This window comes from Colius striatus, chromosome 2, assembly GCF_028858725.1.
Source record: "Colius striatus isolate bColStr4 chromosome 2, bColStr4.1.hap1, whole genome shotgun sequence".
In the NCBI taxonomy this organism is placed as follows: Eukaryota; Metazoa; Chordata; class Aves; order Coliiformes; family Coliidae; genus Colius; species Colius striatus.
The window spans coordinates 57,004,296-57,028,359 of record NC_084760.1 but is presented as its reverse complement, the minus strand read 5'-3'; the positions used below and the strand labels follow the sequence as shown (position 1 = coordinate 57,028,359).

Genomic DNA, 24,064 nt, shown 5'->3' with positions numbered 1-24,064 from the left:
CCTTGGCTGGCCACCCACCTGCTCTCCCACCCTGCTTCCTCAGCAGGACAGTGGACGTAATAAAACGAAAAGCTCATGGATTGTGTTAAAGGCAGTATGATTAAAGAATGGCACACATGGAAGAAAAGCAAAAAAAAAAAAAAAAAACAAACCCAAAACATGAATTTATTCTCTACTTTGCATCAGCAGGTGATGCCTGTTGACTTTGTAGGAAACAGGGCCACAGTACATATAGCAGTTCCTTTGGAAGAAAAATGCCTTAAAAATTATTCCCTTTCCCTTGGCTGTTATTACTGAGCACAATAGTCATATGATAGGGACTGCCTCCTTTAGTCAGTTTGAGTCAGCTTTCCCAGCAGTGTCCCCTTCCAAACTCCCCCCACTGCCCCTCAGCCTGAAGGCCTTGGGAAGAAAGAAGTTTTGGAGAGAGAGCCTTGATACTGTGGGAGCACTGCTTAGCAGTATCCAAAATACTGGTGTGTTATCAACACCTTTCTAGCTATCAGTAATGAGCACAGCACCATGAAGACTGCTATGGGGAAAATTAACTCAAAAAATTACCAGTTCACGTGAATTACACTGAGACAACTGTGTAGGAATCTCAAATTCTCCCCCCTCTCTTGGGTCTCAGCAAAGTGTCTTACCAAGTTTGTGGAAAAAGTTGCTGTTTTCTACCTCAGAAAATGATATGTCATTATAGAAACAGCTAAAGGGAATTTCAGTCACTAACAAGTTTCCTAGAAAAGGTATGATTTTACAGAATAGGAATAAAATAATAATTTCCTTTCATTTTAACTCATTTGCAGTAGTATGTTTGCATGCTTTTAGCACCATGAGTCATCTGAGAAAGGATAATCATATGTAAGTTTTTCGAACCCTAGAAAAAGTCACCAGAATAGCTCTTGCACACAAAGAGTAGAGGTTTCAGTAATTTGCTAGGAATTAAGAGGCTTTTCCCAATGCCTTTTCAGTCTGATGCCAGGACCTGAAACTTGCCCATGTGCAAAGCACAAATACCCACTCAGCAAGGAATAGGAACCAGCCCTCTACCTTGATGTCCTGCCACTTGAGTCCCACTGTGATTAGTCCTGGTTTGGGATGAAAAGGCTCCAAGATCAATGTTCACCTCAGCAGTTTCTCACTCCCTGGCTCCTGGGCCTTAGAGTAATGTGATGAAGAAAAGAAATGGGGTGCTTGTTTTTAACAATTGGAAGTATCTTTCCTAGAGTCTTTGTCAATATTTTTGTTTTAAATAACAAGTAACTTTAAATAACAAGTAACAAGACACTGTCATGCTGGAGCCCCAGAAAAGGTAGACTATGTTGCAGAGGACTGGCAATAAAATTAAAAGCACATTACAAAAGTGATCTGGCACATGGCTGCATAGGCTAGAATAATTTCAAACAAATATAAGATCAATATGATCTTCTTGTTGTTATAATAATAATAACAACAACATTGTAAACAACTTCGTGCTGTACTCTACATGGGAACAAGACTGCTGGTGGATAAAAGTACTGTTTGAACGTGCCACGAGGTGGCACCCTGGTCCCACGGCTGCCACCACCCACTTGCACCTCCCAGCATGGTCCTTGCTCCGAAGATTTCAGATTTCATTCCATGGGTTAACATTGTGCTGGTTTAATTCCAATGAGCTATAAAGTAATGAAGACTTTTTATTTGCTGATAAAGCCAACTTCATGTACGGAAAAAGCTGTTATTAAACCAAATCACATGCAATGTGTTTCCATGAGTTCTAAGGCTGTGCATAGATGCTTCACAAGCTGTCTTTGAAATAGCCTTAATTCAGCATTTAAAAAAAAAAAAAAAGAGAAGTTACACAGGATTATCAAGAGTATTACTTGGATTCTTCAACACCTCAGTCTATCAGTGGCATTTGTACGTTGGTGATATATACTATTAACCTGGAACCACGTGGCCCTGGATGTGTTGGTCTTTACAGCTGCTGTTATGGGCCAGCAGCATCTCTACGTTTTATCTGTAGATTTTGAACTGAAGATCATGCTGCAAGTCTGTGCCAAGGCAAAGGAGGGAACCAGAATTTCTCCATCCCAGGTCAGGATCCCAGGGCACGATGATCAGATGGCCAGGGAGAAAAGAAGGGTCTGATTTTGTTCCTTGCTGCACTGATTCACAAGGCTGGTGGACCTTGAAAGCAGTTTGTGCTATGACACTAGTGCCGTTGTCATATGGCAGTCAAAGGACACAAACAAGGCAAAGTGTTTATTTAAGTACCAGAGATGGAAGGAAAAGTACAATCTCTTCTGTGGACCTTTTAATTTTTTTTTTTAATCTTTCCTATTATCTCTCCTAAAGATCCTTTCTGTAAAATACTGGTGTCTTAAAAAACAACTGTAAATCTCTTTCCTAGGTACAGATTTGCTGTAGAATACCTCCTGGACAGTAAGATAAAATAAAAAATAACAACCTCATTTCAAATCCTACTAGGACTGTTCCTTCAGAACTAGTTGGGAAATTTACTCTGAATCATGTTTTAAGATAAATTCTTTTATCCAAATTGAGGTATTTTATTTAAGATGATTGTAACAAAAATCCAATGTGGATTTAATTACCACAAATGTGTCTAGATAATACTATCCAAGGACCATTTCCCAAAAAGTCCTTTTACAGGAGCAATTGCCATGTCCTATTAAGAAGTGCTCTGATCATGAAATTATGAAAGCTCTGATCCTTTTAAATGCTTGAACTTTTTCACTTACATGGTGAAAATCTGCTTTCTAGACTCCTTTTATTACTGCTTTGTGGATATAGTCAATCATTACCTTCTGCTTTTGTATGGGTTTTTTTTTCCCATGTGCTCTTTTGATTAATCACATTTTCATAAACTATGTTGACAATGTTATTACACTGTGCCTAATCTTTCTCTTGCTGGCAGGAAAACGGAGCTGAGAGGTGCCAGCTTCCCCCAAAAGGAGGAAAATAATAGCAGGCTATAAATTGATATTACAACACACGCTCTGGCTGGTGGTGCTGCCTGCTGTGTGTGACAGGGAATAGCAGTGACCCAGGCGGGGCCACGGTGGCTGATGGAGCGTGGCCCCGGCAGGGTGCCTTCTACAGCTCTGCCTCAGAGCAGCTGTATGCGCAAACTGGCCCTGCCTCCTTTGCAGGAGATTTTTTGATATAAATGACAACTCTGTATTCCATAAATAGTATCATTGCTATTGTGTAAGTTGCAGTTCTGCACAAGAGATCCAGAAAAATAAATGAAAGAAACGGGAATTAGCTTTCCCTCTGTTCGGATGAGAAGCTGCCTAATTCCAATGGGATAAAGTTTTGCAGTATATAATCTTCAATTTGTTAATTTTCTATTCCAATCTGGGTGGAAAGTCACGTCTTCAGATTTGTTTGGACAATGCCCTTGGGTCCTTCGACATGGAGCATCTTGCTCTTGCTGGATGGCTTTCATCCCTCCAAACATACTGTACTCTTCTCCCCTTAAGCAAGCAGGCCAAAGTTGAGTGTGAGGCATGAAACAATGAGCATGAGGTCCTGTCACCATGACTTCCCTGGCTGCTGCAAGGCTCACAGGGAGCTCTTGTGTGCATGCCAGACCCAGTTCTGCAGTGTTCACCTTTGAGCTTCCCACTATGACCTCTCCAAGTCTGTGTTTGTTGAGAAAGAAGTGACAGGAGCTGCTGACGGCTCTGACTGTGAATGCAGGCAATACGCAACAGCTCACTGTGACATGCTGCACTGCCACATTTCCTCAGAAACACAGAAGTTTAGAAGATGCACCACTCATCCTCCACCTGTCTGCTTTCTTGGTGACTGCACTCCATTTCTGGTCTGCTTGTGATGAGTAACTCATGGCAGTGTGAGAAAAACATGCTGCAGGTAGTGGGAGCAGGCAGTCACTGCCCACAGGCAGGCAAGAGGCACCTCACTCTAAGCTCGGATGCAATTACCCTGTGACAGCTCAGCACAATACTAAGAAGTAGTGTCTTCTGCTTATTCATTCCCATCTTGTTGGTGTGCTTACAGGTACTTCAGTGCTTTTGAAAACTAGGAGTCTTAAAACCTTTTGTACCTGCTATCTATTACAGTTTGCTGATCCTACTTTAAAAGTTAAAAAAAATGAATAGTTGAAAGTAATGTAATAAATTCTATTTCTCTTCCGTTAATACAATTTGAAGGGGATTTTTTTCTTCCACGTCATCCCTTATGCCATCAGAAATTTGCCTCCCTCACTAGCATTTGGGCTCCAGGACAGCTACCGTCTTCTCTTAACTGAAGACTTACAGTAAGGGCCAGAACTCTAGCTAAGGGTGCTCACAAAATGATCATAAGTTTGGAGACAATCTCCTTCCTGGAGTCTGAGGCCTACTTAGACAAGATCAAGGACAAGAAACCAAATAACACGGTTCCCACTTTAGAGGTGGGCAGCCAAGAAGCAGAGTAATGACCGGTTCGATTTCTGACGTGTTGAAACAATCAAAAAGAGATTTACACATAAATATTTTTACAAATCAGACCAATAAGAATGCATCCTCTACAGTTTTGGTCCTGCAGAGGCTTAGAAACAAGAATAACTTTATTTATATGAATAGTCTCACTGAAGTGGAATAGTTTTCTTAGTAAGTTTAATGACCTTATTCTCTGTACAGGATCGGCCCTTAAGTGCATATTGTTTCTGAACTATCAGGCTGATTTTGAAATGCAACTGAGAGTCTTGCCTTAGACAAAAAATCATGTACATAATGGTTTTTAAAAAATATCCTTCTAACATGCCCAGCATTTCTTCCCTTAAAGAGTAATACGCGGGAATGAAAAAGGTCTCTATTTCTCTTTTTTCATTCCAATTTCAGCCACAGGCACAGAATCTACCTGGCTGCAAAAGCCAGGCATACAGGCAGGCAGTTTTTACATATTTATATTGAATTATTACTTCTCCATTGTTCTGTTGGTGGCTATTGCTGTTGAGCATCCTTGGGTTTTGACGGTCACATCAAAGGACCTGCTCTGGCATGAGAACTGGTCAAAGTGAACTAGATAATTCATGGATTGAGGTCAGTTCCCATGATTGTCAGTGAGCAGCAGCCACTGCTGTGTTGCAATCCTCATTCTCTTGGTAAGGCACATACTGCCTTAAAAAGGTTTAATGATCCAATAGTGATTTATTAAAGAGAATCTTTCTTATGGGTTTAGTAGGACTTGAGGAGGACAGGGCAGCACATGAAGGTCAGTTTTCAGTAATATCAAGAAACATTCTTAGTTGTTTTGTTTTGAGATTCCTATTGGCAGCATTTTTATCTGCTAACTGCAATAATAAAATGAAGGGCTGAAAGTCAGCATAGCTGGGCAAGTATCAGTCCTGTGATAATGCAGGGAGAGAAGGAAGCAGACACTGCTGATGGCATCTCACAGCTGAAGACCTGAGGTAATTATCAGAGAATAGCAAGAGATACTGGAACAGCCTGATGAAGCCACAGTCATTTGCTATGGTTGCAACCTGCTTGTCTTTCTGTTGGGAAAGGAGGGAGGGGGCTGCCCAATGCCTGCCCAAAAAGAGGGCAGGGGAGGGAAAAGGTGAGGAAGTAGCTTTGCCTACCCAGAGGAAAAGAGATACTCCTCATTCCCAAGGAGCCAGTGTGTCCCACCATTGCTCTCTCTTGCCACCCTGGTGCCTCTTCAGAAAAACAAACCCAAACAAAATAAACTCCCTTCTCCTCCAGCAAAATACATTTAGTACCAGAAGGAGAGGGTGTGGGGAGAGAACAATGTTGTTTTATTTTACAGCCTGTGTATTAAACCCAAGTGTTGTGCTGGGAAGTTTCATTAAAAACTATTTAAACTATCCACACACAATAGGCCTCATCTTGTTAATCTAGTTGCAAAAGTGTATATTAAATACGTAGCATTTTGTTTTATACTCCTTCAGGGACAGTCCTTCTTGGAAAGAAAAATAGTTAGTTGCCTCTCTGTTATAGGAAAAAAAAACACGGCATTCAGAGTTAAGTGAAAACTAAGAGAGGAAAAAAGTGTGGGGGATCCTTTCAGTAATCGTAATTTTGTCTCTTTAGGTTTATGGATTGTCTTGTAGTCATTTATTAGATTTTCACTGACCACACAGTAATACAGAATACTATCTATGAGTTTTCTTTACAGGTAAAAAATACTTTATGTCTTCCAATAAGAGATTGTTTCCTGGTGCAGTCTGCTAATTCCACTGAAAGAGGTCTTACAATAACATATATGAAGACAGGGGCAGAGTTAGAAATTTCCGATCTATTGGGCAATTGCAATCACAATTTCAGTGTTACATCAAGGTATTTTTTTCATCCTGAAGACTCTCCTTGGTAGGAGAGAAAAATGCTAAAAATGGACTGTGTGGAAAGCAAAATTTTCAGCACCTTAGAACTACTTTGCTTTATAACAAGTAATAGCAGTGTTCAGATGAGAGTTGTTTAAAATATTCAGCTTTGCTTGAATGCTATATCTGCAGGTGTAAAATAAGAATCTGCATCTCCAGACCGTGAAAGTAATTCAACTAGACACGTTTCCTTTAATTTCCCATATTCATTTCCTTTTGCTTCTGACATTTTGATTTCTAGGGTACAAGAATGTGTCCAAGTTTTGCACTGCCACCACAAATGCAGAAAAAGATCCTTTTAAAAATAAATTATCAACATCTTATAATCACCACTACTGCTGCAGCAATACCGTGAAGAGAAATGATGAAGTTAGTGTTGAATGAGGTGTTGACTGGTCTTAGTTTTACAAGATTTATAGATGATAACACATTATCATCAAATGATTTTGATACTGTTCCGTATCATATGTGAAAATATTATTAAGCTTTAAATCCTACCTCTCCCCAGAAGATACAAGATAGAGAAGGACCAATTCAGTTGCCTGTCCATACTCAGTGTCACTTAAGCAACCTTTGGTTTCCCAGACATTTGCAGAGGGCTAGCAGAGGTGATAAAAGACACACAAGAGACCTGTACCTTTCAGAGTGAGAACTGGAGCCCATCTTAGGAAGTGGCAAATATTCAGGAATCTGAATACTAAGTGATTGTATTAACATGTTAATAGCACTTCACAACTTCCAGTAGTAGCAATTACTACGGGCAAAAAACCCCCAAACAAACTAAACCCAAACCAAACCACCCTTTTTTAAGATGATTATCTGTCAAAGTTTTGCTTCATCTGTAAATCATGAGAGCCTGGGTTTACTCTCAAGTTTAGATCTCAGCATTTCTAGCACCTGCAGGGTGCTCCTCTGCTTACCATGTCCACTTATGGTCAGATGTGTTGCTGTGGTCATCCCTTTTGAGACCTTTATGTGTTAGCTTCCGAAACACAAGACTTTGCTGAATATTAATGGCGAATCAGAGGAACAGAGCACAAGTCAAAATTTCAGCATGGAGCAAAATCACACTCAGGTTCAGGCAGTAGCCTCACACAAATGAGGCTGGGCACATGAAGCTTGCAAACAAAGCTAAACTAATTTCTTCATCTTTTCCTGACATTGGACAAAACTACCAGTGACTACGAAATCACTGAGGTCCTCATTTGTGTGATCTTAGGCTATCTGTGCCTCTAGAAGTGGATGACTAATGTGACTGGTGACTACAGAGCTGGTAACAGTCCACTTCATGCTTAAATTCTATTTTCTGATGTGGTATCTTCTGATTAAAGGACACTTGTGACTATTTTCCATTATGAAGAAAAAAATGTTCTCACTTGCTATAGCCCTAAGAATTTTCCAATATTCATGCTCCAGGCTTTAGTAAATGCCCTTTACTTATGATATCGTGGTTGAAGTATCATCTTTCAGAATAGCTGCAAACCAACACTTTGAAAGCTTGCACTAAGGAGACAGACAGCATGAGCTGGCACCTCCTGGCAGTTGTTCAGGAAGATGTAGTCATTGCCAGGATACGATTATTCTGATTTGAATAAATGCATTCATTCCTCAGCCACAGGAGTTGTTTTTTCTTCTGGGACAATACCTTGTGCTGGATTCCCTACACTTGCAATTAAAGCAAAGAGAAGACAGACAGCACTGCCTCTTAGTTGCCTATCTCCTCTCTAGGGCAATAACCTTCTTCTATTGCTGTGTGACACAGTCCCACTGCTAGAGCAGCCTAAGTGCTTTTTTATTTGCACTGCTGAGGGCTAAGGTTTCATGCCTGCTAATGCTGAGTGACAGAATTGGTTTTTAGGTTTTTCCTCTTAAGAAAAGCATTCTAGGAAATTGCATAACCTTATTTGATCCTCTTGATAACTGGAATTTAAGGTTGCAAACCCACCCCTTGAAAAGTTAGTCAAACTGTTGAGAAAGCAACCTGAATTGCTTTCTTGTGCTATGTGCTATGATCCAGTCCTAAATTACATGAATGAAAGCCTTTCTTCACCTTCCAGGTTCTTTCATCATTGAATGCAGAATAAGATAGAAAAGGACGGAAGTAAGGTTGTATGTGCACAGCCTTTTGTCTTACCTTTTGGATCTTCTTTATGCCAAGGAAATAGCTTTTCCTTGCTCTGTTTTAAAAATTGCAAAGACTCCTTCAGCTCTGACTTGTTAGCACAGCTACAACCAAGGCCATCAGAAGTTATTGCCATCTGATGTCTTTCCAACAGTGCATGGGAAATTTGCTGCTTCTCCATTCATTCCTCACTTCGGAAATCCTCATCTGCTCTCACAGAGGTAACATTCCCAACAGAGGCTCAGGATTAAACTGGCACTAAGGCGCCTAACTCATGTATTGGTCCCTTCAGCTGATTCACATTAAAACAAAAGATGACAAACAAAACAAAACAAAGCAAAAGAGTGGAGACATAAGCAACTTGGTGTCCGTGAATTTCGCTCGTTCTTTGTGACTGAAAATGGGATAAACCCAAACACACAAATCCACCTGCGATGCATTAGTTCGGGATGATAAAGTCAGTACACTTTCATCTAGTCAGTTTCAGAAATGTATTTTTCAAACTCCTTTTTTTTTTTTTTTTTAGAATGAGGCAAAATCTTGCATTTGGAGGAACAAGTGCTAATTTGGGGTGGGGGTCGGCACATCAATTAGATCAAAGCCCTTAGCTCGAATCAAGTCAGTGTCTGCCCATTTTTAACATCATCTGATGCATGGGAGACCTCCTACCAGGCTCTTAGAGGGCAGGTTAATAGTTAACAGCTTAAAGTCAAGCAGGGCTGCAACCTGCTCTTTCTCATGTAAATAAAGCCTACTTTTTATCTACTTGCCAGTTCACTAATGTCATCTTTATTCTTGAAACTGCTCATATGAAAGTGAATGGTCCCTGAAGCAGATGCTGCCAAACATGCCAGTACAGCATGTGTGTCCCAGATGAAAAAATGTCTAATTCTCCCACAAACAACAAAACTTTAAAGACTATTAAGGATGATTTAGAGCTCAGGGGTAGAGCCTTCCTCTCTATCTCTTGTCCAGTTTTCTCCATGGGACAGCATGCTGTTCAGGCAAGTCACAACCTCTCCTTGCCTGGCTGCTGGAGGGTGGCTGATGCAGACAGGGATGGGTTAAGTGTTTGATATTTGAGGGGATGAGATGATGAGGAGCAAGCCACAGAGCTAAGGCTGCATTTTGTCAAAAGATGAAGTCTCTGTCTGGCTGTAAGGTAGTCATCTTGCTTCTGTAGCAGTAGAGGATGGAGCAGGTGACAGTGGCAGAAGCTAACTTTGAGAGTATTCCTCAAGAGCAAACAAAAACTGCAACAAATCATCCATAAAACGCAGTCAAAAAGGACTTCGTTTAATTAGTGATATGTAAAGACTTTTGCATAGAAAAAAGGTTAACAAAGTAATGCATAAAAGACCGACTAGGTACAGTATTTTTAAAACAAATATTTTAAAGTATATTTTGCATAATGTTTAACATTCTCGATGCTTATTGCTTTCTCCACACAGCAGAGAAATCAAGTGCATAATAATACATGCTGTGTTTTATTTTTTACATAAAATCTCTAGTTCTTGACTGGACGTATTAAAATACTTAGGTTATTTTAAGTCACTGTAATAAAAAATGAAAGCAAACCATTTAATGCAGCACTAGTTGTCTGGGTATTGACAAAATAATTTACTCACAACCCCTTTAATACATTCATTTTGGTTTGGAATCAAACCCACATTACAATGTTGGCGTGTTAATAGCCAATTTAAAAATTGTCCCTACCGTAACTTCATTCATACCCAGAGTGATCATTCTCCCAGAAGCTGATAGTGAAGAGAGATCTTGCACAGAATCATCTAAAAGTATATGTCCAAATACAACTAAATAAGTTAATCTGAACTCTTACAACACTGAGTTTCTTGTATTGGCATGAATCAACTGTATCCAAATCTGCACACTTTAACTAGGTGGTTACTTTTGGGTGCATGACAAATTTGATGTTTGTGCATATACGAGCTAGCACCATATTTAAGCCATAAAAAAGGGTGCCTCAAGGCTCACAGGCAGTGCTGAAATGTTCATTAATCCCAGCACTGATAAGATAATTGCTTTTACCAATGCTATGCTAGATGTCACATTTTGGCAAGTCTGTACAAAGACAGTGAACTAAGGAAGCGAGAACTAGGCCTACCAAATTCAACATTCTTCCTCAGCAATCTTTTGGCTAAAGAAACTCTCTCCCCTTCCAGAGCAAACTCTTGCCTGGAAATGTATCCCAGTTCTGAAACTGAATGCACAGTTTCACCTTTCTCCAATACCATTTCCATAACTGTGCAATGTTATTTGTTTTAGCAGAACACACACACACACACACACATATATTTTATTATTATTATTATTGATTCAAATATCAGGCACTTACGAAACTTGAACTCTTTCTCTAGCCTTGGGAGGCCTGGTAGGTGTGATCTCTCACCTCTGCCAAACAAGAATGCATAGCTGGAGAATTATTAGTTCTAATGTTTACGCATTTCTATGTATTTCCCAGGAAACCTCTACATGCTGATATGGTCACGCTGTTATGAAAGCCACTGCTGCTCCCTCAAGGTGCCTCCAGCAAAACAAACTGAGAATAAGATATGGCCCTGTATCCTCTCTGGCACCTGAAATGAGGAGAATAGCTGTGCCATTCCTTGGAGGGCTTGCTGACACCTCTCAGGGTGAAGTAGGCTGCTCGGCTGGCCTGAGCAGGAAGGACATGCCAAGTCTTGGAGGCTCCCATGTGGGTGTGTGGGCACGTAGGGGTGTGTGTGCACGCGCGCATGTGCTGAGGGAGAGGAAGGAGCTGGACTGGGAAGGGAAAGAGGGACTTAAAAGGCTCCAACTTCAGTCCCCCACGGCCGGTAGGTTTTAGTGCCGCCCCCGCTGCCAGCCTGCTGAGTGCTGGCTGTGGCCGATACGGCCAACGGAGGGGTGATGGCCGTTGCAGCAGCCACGGCAGCGGCGGCTGCGCTGGGTGGAAGCATGGGGAAGGCGCTGGTGAAGGAGATGGGGAAGCTCTGGGCAGCGGCCGTAGCTGCTGCCGCTGCAGCATGAACAGTAGCTGAGAGGGACAGGAGGGAGGTAGAGAGAGGAGGGACACAGGGAGCGACACTGCCGGCGGTGGGGACTCTGAGGGCAGCGTCAGTGTGAGCAAAGGTGGCCGTGAGCAGGGCAGAGCCGTGGGGGGGCACATCTGAGGAGAGTCTGCATGGGGTGGCCTCGGAGGCATGGAGTCCGTTCGGCTGCAGCAAAGCGGCTGGGAGGTGGTGAAAGGCAGCTGCCCAATGGTGCGGGTGCAAGGGGTGGTGGTGGTGGGCCATGGAGGAAGTCATCGCAGCAGCTTCCCTCTGAGAGGCACAGGTGCTCAGGTGAGACACGAGTCTAACACGCAGCGGGTCGGACGTGTCGAGACCTTCCACCGAAGTCAGGTACCTTGCGACTTCTGTCAAGCACTCCCGGAAGCCAATGCTCATGAAATCCATGGCCAGGGAATGAGCATCAAAATAACCTGCAAGGGGAAGGCAAAAGATGTGTTGAGTGTCAAACCATCTTCCCAGCCTACACAGGTGACACAGCTAACCCAGCTGCCAGACTCACCATTCACATGTTAAGATTTACAAGATGAAAAGTTTGTTCTCTGATCTGTAAATGATTTGTGTGACTATTCCTGTAATGCAATAGGCCACAGTTGTTTTTTCAGGCAACATGCAAATGAAAAGAATTAAGTCTGTAAGTACTCAAGATACACAATGCCTCTCCTGAAATTCCTCAGCAAGCTGCTGCAGTGCAGTATAGATCCTGCGCGTGTGTGAACGAGACATTCATCCACACAAAGAAGCAGGCTGGAGACCAGAGAGCTTGCATGTACTACCCTGCCTTTTCCTCCCTACACTGGCATTCATCGTAATGCTTCCAAACTATTTCTCGACATTGTGAGATAGTTGTTGTAACTGCTGCCAGGGTCTCATCTACTTCACAGAGTCATTAAGACAATATGACATACGGTGTTACTTAACTACAAACTAAAACCATCTTGTCATGACTCTGCACACACACAATAAAAAGCTTCTCTGAGAAAATGTTTTATGTAATGCCATTGCTAATTTGGAGATGGAAGACTGACAGTCATATGGACCATGAGGTATTTCAACAAACAGCAACTGGAGCTCCACAGGCTTGGGACAAAAAAGCATTTGAAAAAGAAATTGTCTTATTAAACGCATATGAAAAGAGATTCCCTTTCTAAAAGGGTCTACCATCAAATCTAGTGCTTAAATTGAAGATCTTCAACCACAAAACCTATTCCAGTTTTGGGAATATTTCTATTTTAGTTTAAAGGTAGTCTCCTTGGGGGAATAATGTGCTATCTACTCCCAAGCTGGCATGCCGTTTTTTCCTCTAGCTTTCAGTTAAAATTTTTAGGTATGAGTGACTATGATGTGTTTTAGCACAGAAGGATTGAGTGCCCTTCTTATGGGAGAGTGTGGCAGCAAGATCCACGTAAGGCCTTGTGCTCTCTGGTATAAAATAATGTCTGTCTTCTGCAAAATGCTAGCACCTTAGGTGGCTTTTTCCACTTGTATCAACTTTCAAGCTAGAAAGGAGCACTTCTGTTGCTGCATGCCTGCATTATAGAATTAACCTGGGCGCATTTATAGATGATACTCCAAATCCCCTGTCCACTATACACCCCTTCTTGCCAAATTACAATGGCACTTTTGCTGCAGGCCATTTTATTCATCTGTGAGTGTATAAAACTCAAGAGAAACACTGGCTCAGCCAGCTGACCAGCAAGCATGAGGGGTCGAGGGCTTGTCTCAGGGAGCACCAATTCCTTACAGCTTTTTTCCTGTCAAGTCCTCTGTGACCAACCAATCTGTGGAAATGCTGCAGTTTGAGTGAACTCCTGAGAAACGAATGCCGGACAGGCCAGCAACAGCAAGCTGGCAGGGTACCTGCTCGGGTGCCAAGCAGCCTGGTGTGGGGACTCCCTCTGTGCCAGAGGCTCCAGGACCCCCAGCAGCTTCAGAGGGGCTGACAGGCTGCCAAAACCACCTCCCAGCTCTGGCCATGAGTCAGCCAGCCTGGGAGTCCTGAGAGCACATGGCTCAAGCCAGGCCTTCCCAGTCTCCTTCCATCCAGACCGGAGGAGACGTGGGGGATGTGGTTGTCACCAGCTTCCCCTGAGTCTGAGCTGCTGGCTCTGTGATGAGCCATCCCAAAGCCCTGGTGATCCTGACTCCCTCCCAGACTCCTATGGTGGCCAAGACATGAAAACAGAGGGGAGGTGAGAGCTAGGATTCCCAGACTCCATTATGTTTTGATTTTGATGGTTATCTTTCCCAGGTTTCCCCTTTGCTGGCTTACCCCTTCAGAGAGAGAACTAAAAACGTTTCTTTTTTTCTTTCCAAAACCCAAGAATATCCACTCCCGCCCCTACACATACATATGCACCAGTGTTTTGTAGCAAATGGGAAGTCTCAGTTTTTACTTCAGCTATCCTGATAACCCCACCTGCTCTGCATGCAGGACACTGACTAAGTCATCTGAGCTATTTTAGCTCACGTTGCTGACCCAGGTGTCAGTCACCCAAGCTAAATTTGCAGTGAAGCTGCAACACAACCACACCGAGGTCCCAGCAAGCGACTCGCTGTTGACAAATCACTCCTCTGCAGTGCTTGTTTACACAGTCAGCGAAAAGCTCTGGCCTTGGGCCAAAATAATAACTCAACGTGAACAAGAGACCATTGCCTGCACCTGTGACAGGGTGGCGGAAATGCGGAGTCTGCACAGGACCTCAGAGGCAGCAGCCTGCCTGCCCGGGCAGCTCCGAAAAGCAGAGAAGGGACAGGAGCGCGTCGGGTTTCCTTCCACCATGCCTGCTGCGGGCTCAGTACGTTAAACTGTGGCCAACTCCACCCTTGCTTGCTTAGCCCCAGGCATTCCCCGTCGTGGGTGTCCTCCACTTCTGTGTGAGGAAGAAGATGAGCTCTCTCCAGACCTCAATGCAGGGGAGCATAAGGGTATCCAGGACCTTTTTCTCCCTGCTGTGTTAAGAGCTTTTGTCCATAGGAAAAAATATGGAATTTATTTTTTTTACTGATTCCAAAATTTTGTGTCTCAGAGGATGAGCTACAAAGTGGGAATAACTATACTTGCAAACAAACAAACATCTGCCTTAAAAAAAGCCCAAGAAATGATATTTAAAGCTGTTACTCAGATTGCAAAGTAAAACATTAAGTGAGCAGGAAACACAGGCTTAACATTTGCCTGGTACTAACTTGCAAATCTCTTTTTCCTAAGGTTTCTTAACTTCACTGCTACCTCTGGGTTAGAAGGAGCAGATAAAATCATAGTATCTGTGAAGCAATCGGGTATGATACTGACATGCCACCCACCATGGACCACAGTGTGGAAACAGACATCACTTCCCCTCGCACCCTGACATTGTGTCCTTTCCTGCACTGCCCTTGGGCAGGCATAGTGATGGTGGCAGACCAAAGAACAGAGTGTAGTGCCTGGGACTGCTAACAAAACCCAGCTCTTCCCATCTCCGACTGAAGCTGGGGCTCTGCTGACTTCTCTCTCTGCCCAGCAGCTCCCCTCCCAGGCACTTTGTCGCTTCCTCCATCAGCTGAGCAACCTGACCTGACCCATTTATAAAATAATCCCCCACATACTTTTTTTTTGGGTGGAGAGGCAGGGGAAGGAGGGTTCCTGTCAAATTAGACCTCCAATGGAGTTCACCATCTGACCCTCTTGCCGTCGCTGTGGACATCAGAGGGGTGGGAGCTGCTGCAGCTCTTCAGAGGAACGATGCCAAGCACAAGGTGGGGGTCAGGCTGGGATAGCTGAGCAGCGGGGAGGACAAAGCCAACCAACCACCGCTTCCCTCAGCAGCAGAACGTTGTTCACCCCACACGGGGAGTGAGGCAGAGCTTGCAGAAAGCTAGCGCACAACTACGCAATTCAAGACAGCACCGTCAACGCACACACACACGAGCATCTCGGTTCAAATTGCACAAGCACGATCAATTCTGGCATTTCGTAACTTTCAAAAGCGTGGCCTTACCAACTAAACAGAGTGTTTTAAAGGACGCTTTTAGGTGTCAGAAAATAGCTTAGTTTTTAAATTTTGCACGTTTTCCAAGGAATCAAGAGGCATGTCCGTTACATGAAGGGCAATAAAATTCCGTTCACCTCTTAGACAACAAATTACCCAGAAATTTTAAGCTTAAATGGACTCCTAGCAAAAGTGTCTTAACACCTAGAAAATACATATGTCTGTTTGGTGTTAATTTTCACACGTATCAGAATATCAGCCTTTCCTACAACCATTTGTTGTTAAACGTGCGCTGATTATAAGCCGAATTCTGTAACCACCATAAGGAACAGAGAGGAGCAGCACTTCAGTCATGGACTAAAAAATTTTTAGTTTAATCAAAAAAAGGAAGACAGGGAGCAGCAGCTACTTGTTTTCTAGCCTTTACCTATGTCGCAGAACAGGTCAATAAAAAAATCAGTTGGTTTCCATCGCACTAATTTCAACCATAACCACAGCTGACGGCATGGGATGTGGGACTGTGCTTACAGGAGGCCAGCAAATTTTTCACTCCAAATAAGTTCCAAAATCATGACTATACAGAATACCTCGTGGGTGGCTGAAATAATTTGGCCTCCAGCCTCGGGACTGCCAGCTTGCACAAGCGAGGTACGCTCGACTCCCAGCAGCCAACTGGTCTAATGGGTCAGGCAGTGCAGTCCCTGTCTTGCCAGCACCCATGACCAGGGAGCTTCCCAGACCTCTGACACACATATATAGCATATAAACAGGAGTGCAGAAAGCACTGCCTGCCGCCTGCCTGTTTGCTTTGTCAGATAAATGAAGCTGCATAGAGCAAGACTGGGTTTTGTCCTGGTGAATAAGACAGCTCTAACCTGGCATTTAAAAGTCTTTCCAGAACAAAGAAAATACATAAACAATAATGAAAGTTCCTCTGCATCCACTTCCTTCGGTATAGCTACTGGATAATGAGGTTTAGTATTGGTTCTGTGCTACACAATTGTTGCCACAAACCTCCTGTTTATGTTTGGTGTTTGTGTATTTGTTTTGTCTCCCTGTGCAGATTTCAGTGCTCTTTGGAAACCCCAAACAAATCTCTGACTGGGCTGCCTGTGAATGAAGCCTTTACTCCCACAGTGTTATGAAAGCAAACACAAGCCCAGGGTCAAGTGCTTCTTTTGTCCCTGTAGTTCTTTCCCACGAGTTCAATCCTGCCATTAGCATTGATTTCCACTCCTTTAATCTGGAAACGCCTATCACAGCTCCTCGAAAAATATTTTTTTTTTCTGAGATTTCCCCAAATATTAGAAAAGAAACCATCAGCTTCTTACCTTTACCTCCTGTCGCCTGCAGCATCTTCAGATGATCCACTGTCATTTGCAGTATTTCTGCTTTTTCTAATTTGGCAGATCCCTTTGAGATAAGAGACTCGTATAAATACAGGCTTACAAGTACTAGAAACTTTAATTTGATATACTTTCCACTGAGTTCAGCCTTATGTTTTCAATTTCCCCTATCTTTAAGACATTCCCAGGGTAATTCTTTCTTCAGCATCTGCCTCCCAGACTTTGTCTAAGGGCTAATGTCTCCACTCTGGTGATACAAGCATCATCAGCACTGCAATTTTGCTTTATTAAGGCTATAGCTGAGCATAGCCCTGGCCTTGAAGATAGTGTAGAGACGACACCTTCTTGAAATGAGAGAAATATGTAACTTTCTGGACCTTCTTTTTAACAGCAAACAGCAATGGAGAGCTAGCAGGACAGGCCAGCACAGCTATCGATGAAAACCTTGCTGCAACCTTTTCCTTCTGGTTTTACCAGTAGGTGTCCCTGTGAACACATACCCAGCTGTATCCCTCTTTCTTACTTGCCTCTTATTTTCGACATGTCATTTGGCTGCTGAATATTCTATTCTCATTCTCAACTGAAAAAAACAACCGTGGAGTTTACAGTATCTTAAGTTTGTGAGAGATCTGATTTGCAGGGACATGGAAATTAATACTGTGAAAAAGTTTATCTCCTCTGCCCATAAAAGTATTTTCTTGTTAGTGATGAGAGCGGCTCACAGATCTACAGCAGATGCTGGAAAAGTATAAAATACAACACAAAAGGTAGCATTAATATACTAATCTATAAATAAAATTATTTTGCATCGTAGCATTCCCTTCAATATCTGGAGCATGCTCAGATGACTGAATTTACCACACAAAAGTTATTCCAGTGCAAGAGATCATCCCTTGGCATCAGTTAAAACCAGAGCTGCACAAGCTGCAGCCACCGGCAGACCGCATCCTGCAAAACATTGTTTTTTCTCTTAGTTATCATCCAGGCTGCCTCACTGCCGTGGGACAGCTTTGCTCAGTTGGCACACATGCAAGTTAGGTATGGCTTAACACCCTCCTCGAAGCCCTGATTCGCCAGCACTAATCCTGCAAGGGACTCAGGAGAGCAGAGCTGTGATTTGGGGAGGGAGGGAGGGAGGCGGAAGCGAAACTAAACCTCCAACTTAGAAACTTCAGTGAGCTGAATGTCAAGGAGCTGGAAAAGGACTGATGACTTTGTTCTTGGCATATTGCAGAAAAATGGTGGGGCTTTCTGCACAAAACACAGTGCACGTTCGTTTTTACCCCAAAGTATTTTTTTTAATCCCCTTATTGCTTTTGGTGCTTTCTTCATGCAAAGGTTGAGGTCAGAATTCGCCCTTTTACGTGCGACTATATCCTCTGGTTTTCTCAGACTTCATCTTTTCCATAGACATGGTACAAGCTGTCTCAGTGAGAGTGACTAATAGCTAAAAACTGCATGGCGCTGGGTAATTTCCAAAGGCTCTGTAGGACTTGTTTTATAATGTTTGTGGTTTTCGAGAAGTAAACAATAAAATGGGACAAACAACTGTTGTCTCTTGCCCCTGTTTATCTAGCTGAAAATACCTCTGTCACTCTGCTTTACTAGAACCTACACAAAAGCACAGTTACAGCTACTAGTTATTAAAACCATGTTGCAGGTGACACAAGGGATGCTCTCACCATGATTAGAATAATTAAAATTTCTTTTTAGCCAGCTTTTGTTCAGGTCAGGAATGTAACAGACCTAACAGAGTACGGTGCCTGCCATGCAGTTACCATGGACATTCAGCACCTCAAAATCCTGCTCACAAATTTTAATTTCTGGGGCTTTTTGTACTAGTATAAGGAAGTCAGACTCTTTATTTCCAGTTGGTTCCTTTCTATTTGAGATAGAGTCAATTGCACGTGTCAGTAGGTCTTCAGATCCATCCAGCAAAACAGGAGCAAGCCCCAAAAACCAAAAATCAAGCTATGGGGAAGTAAATAAATACTCTGAGTGGTATAAACAAAATGCCCATGTTTTACAGGATAGATTGTATTCTAAGCTTTTGGTCTGTAATTTCATGACCAAGGAGCTGAACCAGTTAGATGAATCCTTCCAGCCTTCCTGATGAGTACTTCCTCACCTGAAGTCTTTGAACATATCACTGACTTCACTAGCTCATGTGACATGGGCCTGTTGCCCCTCCTCATGAGCTGGTTCTAAAGAGTAATTTTAAAATGTGTATAATCCAGACTGTTCCGTTTTCAGGAAACTGGACTGATTAGTTTGCAACTGAAATTACAGATTAAAGTTTTCTTAAAGAAGGAGTGAAGGACATTACATGTAAATATTTAGACAGAAGGCTAATTGACATACAGGTTTAGGGGAGTTTTGTTGAGTTTTGTTTTGTTTTTTTAAAATATGGAGTAAAGCGCATTTTTAACAAAACCACTACTGGAATTCATCGAAAGAACAGAGGCAACATGAACACAGTTACCCTTAAGGGAAAAACAAGCCAAAGAATGGAAATGTTTTTCAGCCTTATAATGAATTATGTTCCTAATAGTTTTGCCACAACAAAGCATTTATTGAAATGCCTGCTTTGTGCCAGATCAGGACACATACAATATTATTTTAACGAGTTTTACAAGAGAACTAACTTTGCCAGATGAGATACAGAATGAAGGGTAAAAAAAAAAAAAAGCTTACTTGTTTTTCAAAAGCAGTTGGCACAAGCCTCCTCAGCTCTGATAAACTGTTATTTATACGATCACGGCGCCTTTTTTCTATAATCTATTCCCAAAAAAACAAGACACATTAAGTTTATAAAAATGTTGAAGGGCAAAATCACAGCACACATGCAAATTTTCATGTGGGAAAAGAATGAAACACAACGTACCCCTCTTCTTTTCTTTCTGGCCATAATCTGAGACGTTGTTGTTGGGGAATTTGATCGAATGACAGAACTATTACTTTGCCTGTGAAACAATAAAAAAGTATGTCAGGTGTTGCATAACTTGACACTGCTCTTGGGAGACATCTTAGGTCACCATATTCAGTATGCACCATCCCTTTCATGACATTCTCAGTGCTTAGAATATGTTTTGCGCTATACAGTATTTTTAAAGAGAGGGATTTCATTTTTGACTGCACCAGCACATAGTTTGAATTGACAGAAGGCTCTGTTGGGATGAAAGTCTCTTTCTGCAGCTAGTTCACTGTCCAGCACAGTGGATTTAGTTTTCGTTGCATATACAGTCTTGATTACCAAATTCAGAACTGAGTTCAAAACCATGTGAACCGTCTCTGTATATTGACAGCAGTGTATCTGATCCCACAACCTCTGTCTGCCTGCTAGGTTTTGACATTCCTGCCCGTTGCCACATGCATCAAAAGACGCTCCAGCACAAAACCAGTCACCCAGTCCAGGTCTGTCATGTTGTCCTGCAGCAGGAGCTGAATTCAAAACCCACTTTCAAGTCTACCCACGAAAACAGAAAGGCTTTTATTTCACTATAAGAAAGTGAAAAAAAATCCCAGTAACTTTTAATACTCATTTAGCCACTGATGTGGACAAGAAAGGGCCCCTGTGCATGTACTTCTTAAATGGACATGACCAGCTTCGAAGCCCAGCGCTGGCCCCCCGGGGGCCCTGGGCCGGCCCTCCTTTCAGCCACCACAGCTCACCCTCGGCTTGCACCCCGGCTCTGCTGAAGTTGCCGTTGAGCTACTGCGAATCCCTGCTTACTTTTCACAGCTCATTTCCCACTGGCGCCGATTCCCAGAGGTTGTTCGGCCTACTCAGGAGCTATTTTGGAAATGATCTGATTGAAAATGGCAAATTAAGTAGAGCTAATGAACCGCAGGACGGTGGCTCACAAACTACTTGAGCGCTCGGCATCATTTTGAGGCTCGAGCAGCTAGACCGCGGGGCAAATTCTTGGGGGCTATCAAGAAGCTAGGTGACCTAGAGAGAGGACAAAACCTCATCCCACTTCGCACTCAGGGGCCCATCACCACCACTTATCACCATCCTACCGCCCCCCCACCCCCCCCGAACCCCCGGGGCGGCCAGGTCTCCGCATCGCGAGAGCCCCGGGATGTGTACGGGGTGTGTGTGTGCCCCACTTACCCCGAGTAGTTGTTCTCACTCCCCACGTCTATCGTCTCATCCATGTCGCTGTCTGAGGTAGTTTCCTCGCAAGGTCGCTTCATTGCGGTCTCAGGACGCGGCGCAGCTTATAGCCGGGGTGGGGGCTGAGATAAATAAATCCGAGTGCGGGAGGGGGTGGACCAGCACAGCTCGGCTCCGCACCGCCAGCAGAGCAAAGCCTCTATGAAGCTCTTTCCCACGCCGCGGCTCAGTCTCACGCCCGACGGCCCGCCCCCGGCAAGGCCCGCCCCGCCGGGGGTGACGGGGGGGGGTGGCCGCCCACCGCAGGGGCGCGGAGCGGCACGGAGGAGCTGGCGGGCGCCCCGCGGCTTCCCGGCCGCCCTCGGGCCGCGGCAGGCGGGAAGTGGAGCAGGGCAGATGCCCCCGGCATGGAGCCGAGGCGAGGGGGTGGTCCGGGGCGTCCTCGGGGGTCACCCTCCAGCGGGAAGAAGCGGCATTTCCTGCCCTCCCGTGCCGCCGGAGGAAGGGGAAGGGGGATAGTCACGGGGCAACCCCACTGTCCAACCTGGCGTTTGGGGGGACCTTGCTGTCTGACCTGGCCTATAAGCCTCCGAGGTGGATCAGTCCCGCACCCTGTCCTGCAAAGCCCGCGGGGATGGCGGCAGCCCTGGCTGCCGAAGTCGTGCCGTGTCTCGTAGCGGGTCTGAGGGCTGTGTAAATCCCGGGAAAGATCAGAATCCCGTCGCGGGCGGGCGAGCGGCCCCGTCCGCCCCTGCCTGCGGGGCATCCACTGGCGCGCCGAGGCGCGGTGGGCACTCACAGGGACGGGAGCCAAGCGCAGCGATAATCCTTGCTGGAAAGGACTTGGAGGAAGTTCAGCAGCTCGATTACCGGAGGATTCTGTAGCAGACGTGTTTTATTTTGCTTTTGTTTGGGATTCCCTTCCCCTCCCCCCGCCCCGTTTGTTTGTCTTATGTTTTCTAATTCCGGATTCCTGACAAAATACATTCGGAGTAGTACGTTCTCAGCAGAAATTTAGTCTTTCGCCTTCAATGACTGTCCTCCTCCTCTGCTTGTATCCATTCCTGTCCCCTCTAGTACATTCCTGGGGACACTTTTCTCCCGCACCGGCCGAGTGTTATCCAGTCTCCCCGGGGGACACAGGGAGCACAAACGCCTGGCCCGGGAGGGGGAAGCGGACACTTTCCCGGTGAGGCTCCGCTTCTTTGCGCGGGCGGAGTTTGCCCCGGCTGCCTTCTATTTGTCAGCCGATGGTGTCAATGACTGTGTTTCCCACTCGATTAAATCCTGATGAAGGTACTTGGGTTCCTTTCCGTGTGTACGTGTGGGAAAAGAACCTTGGCGAAAAGAGAAACCGGAGCCAGGTTGTTCTGTGTTTTTTGGTTTGGGTGGTTTTTTTTTTTTTTCCCTGTGAATACCCTCCGTCGATGCAATTATATTTGGTGACACGTCGGGTGTTTGCTCTTTCATGTGGATGCTGCCACTATGTAAAGGAACAGCGGGATTTCATGCCTCATTGCTCTGCCGGGACATCCTTTTCATGCCCATGTTTGCGGAGGTACTAAAAGCTCCGCGGCTGCTCTGACACGACAGAGGCGAGCGCCTGTGGGAAAGGCAAGGACAGCTCCCGGGATCCTGGGACACATTCCCCACAGTTGTCTTTTTGATGACATCTGACAAAAAACCCGCCAAAACCAACCAAACAAACAAAACCCCCGACAAAAAAACAAACCAACGACAAGACGTATATAGATAAATGGAATAGCGGGAGCAGCCTGTGGCGCCCGACTGCAATTTGAAGCACAAGCGCTTTAGAAATCTGGGAGCAGACTCAGCCGTTTTACTGCTCGTCATAGAGTTTTCTAGATTAGAAAACAATAAATAGAAAGAAAAAAAAAAAAAAGCAAAAATTGCCTTTGGTTGTCTGGGCTGTAAGGAGACGGGGGAACCTGTGAGGACCGGGCCCGCTCCCGCCGCCGCCCGGGACCGTCGGGTCGGGGTGCCCAGGGAGCGGCCGGAAGCGGTTGCCCCGCCGCAGAAATCGCCTTGCGGAGAAGGGTGAGATGGGGTAGGTCTGAGTAAAAGTTCTTGTTACCTTGCCTAGGCTGCGGCTGCTCTGGATGCGCCTGCAAACGCTTCCGAAAAGGGGCAACAGGCTTGCGGGTGGGTGTTTGAAAGTCCGCTAAAATGTTTTTTCATCATTCGGGGATATTGCTGCGTTTCCGAGCTGTCTCGGGGTTTTGCGCAGAGATCTTTCATGTCAAGCGTCGGTGCCACCGGGTTCGTAATTTCTGCTCGCTCTGCAAACTAGTTCTTGCTGCCTTACCATTTTTAAAAATTTGTATCCCCCCCACGGGACACGAGTCTCCCGTGCTTTTCTCCTACGGAAACCTGAGCTATCCTATGTTTACCTCTCCGAGTTGAGCTTGTCTCAGTTGTTTGTTGTGAATCCGGCTACTAAATCCTCCTGGCAGCCTTGCTGAATTCCCTCCTCCGGAAAGCTCCTAACGTTAGCTCTGTTTTCATTTTGCCTAGTTTGTTTGTTTATTTATTTAGATCTACCTGTTCCTTGGGGGAGAACTTAGGGGTTCTCCCGAGGGCAGGCCCTTGCACCCCGCCAGGTCCCGGGCTCGCCCGCCGTTGCAGGTGCGCTACGGTGAGCGGAGGCTCCGTGGCGGCTCCACGGCCACGGGCCGGGCAGAGCCAGCAGCGGCTCCTCCGCACTCGGGCAGCTGCCGTCGCGGGGCCAAGCCTCTCGCTTTTGCTTAGGACCTAATCCTGTGACACGTGTGATTCTTTCTCCCGTGGCCCCGTACAGCCTGGCTCCCCGGAGCATTTGTCACAGTGAGAACACCCTCTCTGCTAGCAGCAAGCTGCGCCGGCAGACATGCATCTGAAGCCCAGAGAAACGCATCTTTCTCCTCTCCCCAGTACTTTTCCCTCCAAAGAGAAGAAGCCGGATCTTCCGCCGGCGCTCCCTGCCTAGAAGCCCCCGGGCAGCCCCAGGCAGGGAGATCCTGGCCGAACCCTTCACTCCCGGCGTGCTTCGAACAGCGGCTCCGGGGACGGGAGACTGTCTCGC

At 44.9% G+C, this 24,064-nt stretch overlaps 1 protein-coding gene across 1 annotated transcript; it reads right to left on the bottom strand.

Annotated features, from left to right (window-relative positions):
- Positions 1-10,788: 10,788 nt before the first annotated feature.
- On the bottom strand, positions 10,789-21,162 carry HEY2 (hes related family bHLH transcription factor with YRPW motif 2). The gene is made up of 5 exons (XM_061989991.1): positions 20,980-21,162; positions 19,747-19,825; positions 19,557-19,640; positions 16,848-16,929; positions 10,789-11,961 (listed from the first exon to the last, which is right to left on the bottom strand). Exons 1-5 carry the CDS (start codon positions 21,060-21,062, stop codon positions 11,282-11,284), a joined length of 1,008 nt encoding a protein of 335 aa, XP_061845975.1. The 5' UTR covers positions 21,063-21,162; the 3' UTR covers positions 10,789-11,281.
- Positions 21,163-24,064: the final 2,902 nt, after the last annotated feature.